This window comes from Octopus bimaculoides, chromosome 12 (assembly GCF_001194135.2).
Source record: "Octopus bimaculoides isolate UCB-OBI-ISO-001 chromosome 12, ASM119413v2, whole genome shotgun sequence".
In the NCBI taxonomy this organism is placed as follows: Eukaryota; Metazoa; Mollusca; class Cephalopoda; order Octopoda; family Octopodidae; genus Octopus; species Octopus bimaculoides.
The window spans coordinates 37379713-37389597 of record NC_068992.1 but is presented as its reverse complement, the minus strand read 5'-3'; the positions used below and the strand labels follow the sequence as shown (position 1 = coordinate 37389597).

At 38.1% G+C, this 9885-nt stretch overlaps 1 protein-coding gene across 7 annotated transcripts in view; it reads left to right on the top strand.

Annotated features, from left to right (window-relative positions):
- The window catches only part of LOC106869551 (IQ domain-containing protein H), a 616433-nt gene that overhangs the window by 322741 nt on the left and 283807 nt on the right, over positions 1–9885 (top strand). For 6 of the 7 annotated variants that reach the window (XM_052972133.1, XM_052972134.1, XM_052972135.1 and 3 more), the window contains one exon: positions 7767–7823. The exons of the other annotated variant lie outside the window; for it this stretch is intronic. In XM_052972133.1, the coding sequence (XP_052828093.1) occupies positions 7767–7823 (57 nt within the window). The remainder of the gene's footprint in view (positions 1–7766; positions 7824–9885) is intronic. 7 annotated transcript variants of the gene reach the window in all.

The window sequence follows — 9885 nt, the reverse complement described above, 5'->3', positions numbered from 1 at the left end:
GTATGTGTGTGTTTGTAAGAAACAGAGTGTGAGTGAGTCAAGGGGTGTGTTGTCATATGCATCCATCATTTTTGGATGTATGTGTGCGTGTGTGTGTGTGAGAGACAGAGTGAGAGAGCGTTGTGTATGTAGTATTTACTCTCTCTCTCTCTCTCATACACACACACACACACACACACTCACACACAAAGATGTATGCATATTTATGCATGTACGTATACATGATAACAAACCTCTCTCTCTCACTCTCTCTCTCACTCTCTCTCTCTCTGTTACACACACACACACGTCCATTTCATCTGATGTGTAATACTCTGTGTGTGTGTGTGTGTGCGTGCGTGGGGGTTCCACAATCGCCATTTATTTCAATTACTCTTGTGAGGATATTCACGTAAATCATTTGTTTCATTTAATCCCCATTTTAATTTTCGTAAAAGTTTCCAAGTACCAATAAGCAACAATTTCATTCCCGAGCAACGCCGGGTGCCTCTGCTAGTATATATATATATATATAGCAATAAGAAAATGGAGGGGAATAGGTGGTATTCATCAACTTTCAGACATTGTATTGTGTCAATTTACTTGTTTATTTGTTTACTAAAAGGACAATAATAACAATATACAAACACATGTGACATATCAGTAATTAAAAAATGACATATAGTGACAGAAATTCCCCTCCATTTTCTTATTGCTATATAAATTAATGGTAAAATATCTTTTTACCTGCACCCATTTATTGCACTTGGTAATGCAATGAAAAAACACTAGTGTAATAATAATTGGGTATTCTTCCAGCAGTATATTGGATAGATATTATCCCTTAGTGGGTTGGATTTACAACCCCTAACTTTCTTGGATTTATATATATCATCGTTTAACGTCCGCTTTCCATGCTAGCATAAAAGTTTAAAAAGCCACATAATATATATAATATATATATAAGCACAAACACATGGAAAACAGACACAGAAGATCTTAAAATCCTCATCAGTTATCAGTCAAAAGTTCTCATCAATTTTGCACTTTTAATGAGAATATGACTCCCTTTTGGTTGCACCAGTGGGGAGATGCCACCAAGAAATAGCAAACCAATGAACAAGGGACCAAACATGACAGAAAGTGAACATATGAATATGAAATTAATATGCAATATACAATATACAAATAAAATAATATATATAACAAATGTTAGAGACAGAAAAAGGAGTATACGAGAAACTTTATTGCTCACAATGATCATTTCAACCCACCCTGCATCGATCCCTCATGGATGAAGTACTGTACAACTGGTTGTGGTGCATCCCTCAGTGCAGAAGTATCTTGTCAGATGATTTTACAAGGAGTATCCCATGAAATAAACTCTTTTTTGCTTGGTTTTAATACAGCATGTTGTTAGTGACCATAGCTTTAAACCCTTTGGCAGTAATGGCCACTGAGTGTTTGCACTAAATTTGACAATTTGCATAAAAGGAAAATAAAACAATATACTATCCCAAATAAAATTATTTGGACCCTGGTGTAGCCATCTGGTTCACCAGTCCTCAGTCAAATCGTCCAACCCATGCTAGCATGGAGGGTGGACGTTAAATGATGATGATGATGATGATGATGATGATTATGGCTAGGAGATAACAGTTTACTCAAAGTAGCTGCTCTCAGTTTCCACCACAGCCTCAAGATGGCTCTGGAACTTGGTGCATGCATTCCTCACTGTGGTCCTTGGAAAATCTTCGAATACTTCCTTGATCGTGGCCACCAGCTCAGCTTTGGTGTTGCAAGTAGAGCAGTTGGTGTCTTTTGCAACTGGGCCCCACACATAGTAATCCATGGGGTTACAATCAGAAGAATTAGAAGGCCTGAAATTAGGGTTAGTGATGTCATAGAAATTCTCCAACAATCACTTGTAACTCTTTCTAGTGATATGGCAAGGAGTTGAATCTTGTTGCCACACATATATCGTTCCAGCAGCAACCCTCTCCTGTCAGGGATTGACCACAGTTCCCAGCAGCTTCACATAGCTATCTGAAGTGAACTTAAGGCCTTGTTCAAAGATGCAGAGTGACCTGACGTCACCGTCACTGGAGACACATCCAAAGACCATCACAGTGTGGGGGAACTTAGTTTTCATGGTTCATGGTTCTTACAATGTTCATGGAGCATTAAGCAGCAATCATGATGTTAGCATTTTGATACCTGGTATGAATCATCACGACAGGTAACTCTTTTCCAATATTCAGATGGACTCCAGTCCTCCATCTCAGCTAACTTTTTTGTCAACTTTATGCTCACCAATGCCATTGACTCTTCACCAATACATCAAACTGTTCCTGTGAAAAAGAGACGAAAAAGTCATTAAATTTAGTCTGAATACCCTGTACACCGTGCCACACACACATGTTTATATAGCCATTTACACATGTGTATACATACGAGGTCTGATCAATAAGTATCTGGACCATTGTTATAGTAATGATGTTAAAGCACACAAAGTGAAACCACTTAACACAGATTGACCTTGGATTCTGCTGTGCATACTCTTTTACTCTTTTACTTGTTTCAGTCATTTGACTGTGGCCATGCTGGAGCACCGCCTTTAGTTGAGCAAATCGACCCCAGGACTTATTCTTTGTAAGCCTAGTACTTACTCTATTGGTCTCTTTTGCCGAACAGCTAAGTTACAGGGACGTAAGTACACCAGCATCTGTTGTCAAGTGATGTTGGGGGGACAAATACAGGCACACAAACATACACACACACACACACACACACATATATATACATACATATGACAGGCTTCTTTCAGTTTCAGTCTACCAAATCCACTCACAAGGTTTTGGTCGGCCTGAGGCTATAGTAGAAGACACTTGCCCAAGATGTCATGCAGTGTGACTGAACCCGGAACCATGTAGTTCATAAGCAAGCTACTTACCACACAGCCACTCCTACGCCTATGTGCACTAAGTTTTAACATTCTAGCTCACTTCTGCTGTTTACAGCAGTCCTTGGAAGGAATGTGTATAGCATGTGATCATGACAAAGAAAGTTGTCATGGTGATACCTGCTCAGAGGCCTACACAAAGTTGCAGAAAATGTATGGAGAGTAGTGTATGAGTCACACACAAATATATGAGCGGTTCAGACATTTCCAAGATAGCTGAAAAAATGTCAATATTGGTGAACATTCTGGGAGACCCACAACCTTCAGAACTGAGAAAAACATTGCAGATGTGCATGCAACTGTGAGGGGAAATCATTGAATCACTATCCGTGAGTTATTAGAGGATGTACAGATTAGTTATGGTTCAGTTCAGTCCATTATCACTGAAGATTTGGGTATAGGACATGTGTCTACCAAGTTTGTGCCAAAACTACTTTCAGCTGACCAAAAAGACACTTGGGTTTCAGTTGCACAAGATCTCTTTGATTGTATTGAAAATGATGAAAACTTTTAGAAAACTGTGTGTAGGCCTCTGAGCAGGTATGGCCAAGCTTTTGGCAAAATTTGATGCAGATTCTCTGCTTAACTTTCTCTGTCATGTTCAATGCGATGATCACATGCTACACACCTTCTTCCCAAGCACTGCTGTAAACAGTGGCAGTGAGCTAGAATGTTAAAACTTACTGCACATGCACAGCAGAGTTCAAGGTCAATCTGTGCTAAGCAGCTTCACTCTGTGTGCTTTAGCTTCATTACTATGATAACAGTCCAGATTCTTATTGCTCAGACCATGTATATATGTATATGTGTGACATGTAACTGCATCCAGTGTTGAGGTTCCAGTTCAAGAGTTCTGAAGTTGGGGGGAATCTGGAGTCACCCCTTAATTACCTTTACTCCCAACTCCATTCTGACCCAGAATGGTAGTACCTCTCAGGGTTTCATATATGGGTTAAATAGATTTTTCAATGGTAGTGGAGGCTCCTGTTATTTTTGACAAAACCATTGGGAAGGTAGCTCTTCTAGGAGAAAGATATGCTCACATAGAGCTTGCAGCTAAAAAAGTACCAGTCATCTTGCAATGTTTGTCACTGGAACTTACCATGGTGACAGAGAGTAGCAAAAGTGTTGTGCAAGCTTAGACAATCATCATAAATATATGTACATACACACATACATAATACATATACTTACCTATACACATGCACACATGGTAATAGTATTAATGATGATAGCAGCTGTGGCAATTGTTGCTGGTATTGTTGTTTCAGAGAGCCAGGCAGTTTGAGCAGAGTGAGTAAATTGTCCCCATAAGACCCAGTATTTGATAAGCACTTTATTGTATCAAGCACAGATGGATGGAAGGCAAAGTTGACCCCAGCATGATTTGAATTCAGAATGTAAAGAATTAGAAGAAACAAATGCTAGATGCTCTAATGACTCTGCCAGCTTATTTCTAAAGAATTTAGCTCTTACAAACTCAGGACTACTTATGTTCTAAGTGATTTTTATCTTCTTCAATCTTTCATACCAGTACTAGTAATTAAATCCCTATTCTGTGTTCTTGTCAGTTGAATGATAGTACCAAATATCTTTATCTGTAAATCACATGTTCTGTAAATATTTGTGTAAATCTTTAAATATATTGATCTAACCAACTCTTGTCAGTATATCACTTGGAACATACTTGGAACATAGGATTTCAAACATTAAAGCAAATATATCTATAAAAATAGTGATGCTTTTAGCTATTTTAAAATGTCTGCAACTGGTTAGATAAATAAGAGCAATTTAGAATGCCACAGTAGTCTCTTTCTGAATGAGAATTTAATTCAACAAAAATGTATGTATTTTTAATATGACAGTGTATATGTAACTCAGTGAAAAATTTTGTTATTGTGCTGTAGATTATCTAATTCCATTTCTTACTTATAAAATGAGGATGCCAGAAGCTTATATTAAATGTACACCTGCTAGTTCTTTAGGAAAAAGCTTCAAGTATGAGGAGGGAAAATGTATATATCAGAAATTATAGAAGTCAATGAAAGTTATTCTACTATTACTGTCAGTAATTTCTGGAACAGAATAATGAATCATGTTATAATTTTAAAAATTTAGATCTTAGATGAAGCATTAAGATAGTCAATTTACTGACTGGAACACATTAGTTGTGTTTTATTTACTGCTTTTCAACAATTCTGTAAAACCTGGATATACTGAAAAATACTGAAAAAGAGCAGGTGTTTGAAGCTGACTTTTCTCTAAATATTTTGATGAAATCCCCAGCAGAATAGTAATTCTCAAAGCAAGTTTAATATTTCACATCATATAATCAATGGTGTGATTAACTTAAAATTCCTGTGTTTAACATCCTCAAATGAAATATTTCAGAGCAGATGTAAGAAATTTATAAAATTACATAAGGTGTTTTCCCTCAAAGTATGAGCGCCTTTCAATGTGTGCAACAATTCAAAGATATAGTTTTCTGCACGTACTGCATATGTGTCTGTCTAAATACATGCATGTAAACACACACACACACACACACACACACACACACACACACACACACACACACACACACACACACACACACACACACAGAATAAAGAAGTTCACTTCATAACTCTGCAGTTTTGGGTTCAGTTCCACTGTACTGCACCTTGGACAATTGTTTTCTACTATAACACTGGGCTGACCAAACCCTGAGTGGATTTGGTAGATAAAAACTAAAAGGAGCTCATCATACATTTATATGTGTGGGTGAGTATGTATGTGTGTGCATGTGTGTGTATTTATGTTTGTGTCTCTGTCTTGACGTTGTTAGTTGTAAATGTTCATATTCAAAGAACTAAGGGAAATATTACCTCACTTGCAGACTGGCGAGGGTTGGTGACAGGAAGGTATCTGCCTTGATAAATTTTGTCTAACCTACACTAACATGGAAAAGAGGACATTAAAACAATTATAAGGATATACCTATACATGCACGCACATGCATACACTCACCCACCCACACACACATCGTCAGTGTATCGTATATCTGAAAAAGAAGCACAGTGCAGGCATGGCTGTGTGGTAAGAAGCTTTGTGGGTGAATTTGGTAGATGTAAACTGAAAGAAGGCCATTATACACACACACATACACACATGCGCGTGCACACACACACACACATAGTGTAAACAGAGTTAGCAGTTGTAATAACCGACTAAGGGATAAAATATCCATATGTACTATTGGTATTCGTTACCCATGCTATCCCCGGGCGTTGGTGTGCAGGCACACCATACATGTAGGGTGCAGATAGCAACAGGATAAACAAAAGTTTATCAGAAACCTAATAAAAATAATCAGAAAATGGAGAAAACCTCAGATTAACAAACACATCGATTGGACCACATTTATAGCTTATTTTTTAATATACAAAGTATGACATAACAAATAGGTGACGTAAAAAATCTTACGGCTGTTTCCACATCTGTTGCCAAGTACTCTCTATAAATTATTGCGAAAATAAAATTCTTCGTCTTCATACGACATTTGGATTAAGACACGGAGCTTCATCAGAGTAAAGAATAAGAGCATCCAATATAAACAAAGGGAAGAAGGAATAGGAAAGAAAACATGGCCTAGAAACGAAATCTAGAAGCCCAATATATTAAAAGCATATAGTCTACCATTCTTGGGGCTACAAGAATGAGCGAGTAATCTAGTATCTGTTTGATAATGTGTGTGTGTGTGTGTGTGTGTATATAAGAAGAAAACAAAAAATGGAACAAGAATGTAACAGGCGACAACAAAACATCTGGACAGTTAGACGATACAAAAAAGGACAAGAAAAAGAAAGGATGGGTCATTTGGAGCTTTCATTCATCAGTCGAGTTCCAGATCATTGTTGTAGTTTTGGCCGGTTACACTCAAGACTGCTCCAATCTGGCTGACCCCAAGAAAATCTAAGTTAAGAACACTAGACTCCTTGGAAGAAAGCAAGCAAATGTATATGAAAACAAGGACGAAAAAACGGAGAAATGGTACACAATTACAAATACAAACAACAGGACATTAACAAGTGTCTTTTGACTAAGGATGAATTAAATTAAGCTGGCATATGTGGAAGTGAAGCCTTATGGCAGGAACATAAGAGATGAAAGTTATGGGAAGGAATATAAGAGATGCTGCATGGATGGTAGTCAAACCAAGAAAGAAAGGTCAGGCTTGGCAGAACACTGGTCATGTGGAAGGGGAGAAGAGAGGTAGGGGTGGAGAGAAGTAGGGGGCAGAGAGATTTGTGCCTAGGGAGAGTCATTCTGCTAATATTAATAGCACTTGCACTGGTTCAATTCCACTCCTGCATTATTAGTATTGGTTAAATATCTACCCAACTAATCAACCTATCATTTGTTTAATTTGTTGGTTAAACAATCATTTTCTTTTTTTTTTGTTTGTCAAAGTTCTTTCATTGCCATTTGCAACCTTTTGAGGGACTTCTCTTCAGTTCATTATTGCGGCTGCATTTGCCTGTCTGAGACCTTGTTACTTGTATGTGTGTGTAGTTTAGGAGAGGAGGTAAAGGTGATGATGAGTGATAACTTAGTGTGTGTGTGTGTATGTGTGTGTGCTTGTGTGTATGAGTGTGCGTATGCATGGTTGTGTGTGTGTGTGTGTGTGTGCTTTTATGTGTATGTATGGTTGTGTGTGTGTGTGTGTGTGTGTGTGTGTGTGTCTGGCTGTGTATGCAACCTGCTTGTATGTGTGTTTGTGTGTTAGTGGGTGTATGTGCACAGGCCTTGCTGACTTCTTTCAAGCTTCACCTTTTGATTACAGAGTCTCCCAGAAAGATTTACCCATATTTAAAACTCTTCCTAAAAAGTATCAGTTCAGGTAATATTATCTATATTTTACATAAAGATTTGCATATGTCTTTTGTTCATGTGTCTATTGTTTTGTTTGTCTATAACAGGTTTGTAAACAAACATGGTGCCAAAAGCAAAATGTGACTAGATTGTTGCATTGAAAACAGCTGGAGTGTGCAACAAGGACATAACAGAACAGTTGAATGTGTGTCATAAAACAGTGTTCAATACCCAGAAGCAATATATGGAGCTTGCTACTACCTCTAGCAAGTCAATTCCTGGTAGGAAATGATCGATTCGTACCAAACAAACTGTTGAAGTTGTGAAGGAGGGAATGAACTGAAATCCCCACAGGCGTGCAAGAAAAACTACAAAAGCTCTTGATATTTCAAAATCGTTAATGCACAGGATTTTTAAAGAGGATTTAAAACTAACTGCATACAAGAAACAATCTTGGCAGTTAATTTCCACAGTTTTCAAGAAAAAATGGCTCAGCAGGAGTAAAACTGTGTTAGTTGAGCTGAAGTGTGCTGCTAACAAAGTGTTGATCTGGCTCAACGTGAAGATCTTCACTGTGGAGGCAGTTACTAACAGTCAGAATGACAGACTTTATGCACGTAATGCAGAAGACTTGCCTGAAGGTAGTTGGAGTCATCTACACTTTCAGAGGCCAGCTTCACTCATGGTGTGGGACGCAGTTGCATCTGATGGGTCCAAGTCTCCCTTGATCTTCATTGATGCTAGTGTCAAAATCAACAGTGAAGTTTATGTGGAAATGTTGGATGAGAAAGTATTACCCTGGGTCACAGAAACCTTTAATGACCATTACATCATCACACAAGATGGGACTCCAGCCCACATATCCAATTTGACACAGAGGTGGTACAAAGAACATTTTAGTGGTTTTGGGGATGAAATGTTATGACCTCCCTCAAATCCAGACATCAATCCCATGGACTTAGCTATCTAGTCCATCTTAGAGAGTAATGTTTTTGCTTGCTCCTATTCAGATGTGTCAGATCTGAAGAAGGCCCTTCTGTCTTCACAGGTCAAGTTGGATGAAGTGTTATGGTGCTCATGCAACTCAGTGGCCACTAGTTTGTAGGCTATGATAAAGATGAAAGATGGTCATTTTGAAGTGTAATTACTGCAATGGATTGACAATTTACAATAGAACATAAGTGCCAAATTTCATTATCTTACCTTCAGTTTATTTTGAATAATTAAGAAATATCAATGGGTAAGTCTTTCTGGGACACCTAGTATGTTGCTTCATTCTTGTCTTATGTCTGCTGTAGATTTGTAGGTTTATGGGGTGGGTTGTGAGATGTGTTTCGGGTGTAGTTCTTTCCTGTGGGAAAGAGGGTAGGCAGGAAATATGGTAAGTGTATGTGTGATTGTCTGTGAGCATGTTCTTGTATGTGTGCATGCATATGTGTATGCTTGTATGCTCGTGTGTATGTATGTGCCTATGTATTCCTGCATTCACATGTGTGTGTGAGTTTGTGTGTATGTGTGTGTACATGTGTGCATGTGTGTGTATGTGTTTGTGTGTGCACCCCTACATGCCTGTGTGTGTGTTTGTGTATGCATGGAGTATGTATGCCTTGTGTATGTGTGTGTGCTTGTGCATGTATGTGTGAGTATGTGCATATATGTGGTGTGTGTGTATATATGGTTGTGTTCCTGTGTCCTTGTGTGTGCTTATGTATGCATAGTGTATGTGTGTATGTATGTGTGTGTGTGCCTGTGCATGTATATGTGCATGCATGTGTGCTTATGTATACCTGACTGTGTGTATGTGCATGTGCATGGTGTGTGTGTGTGTATGGTTGTGTGTTCCAGTGTTCTTGTGTATGTGTGTTGATGTGTGTGTGTATATGCATGTCTGGCTGTACTACCTATTTATCTATTTACCTATTTATCTATCTGCCTGTACCCACACATACCTACCTACTACCTACATAATATACTAATGATCTACATATCTACACTAACAACCTAATTACCTACATATCTACTTATTCACCTATTTATTTACCTACCTGACTATCTATCTATCTATCTATCTATCTATCTATCTATCTATC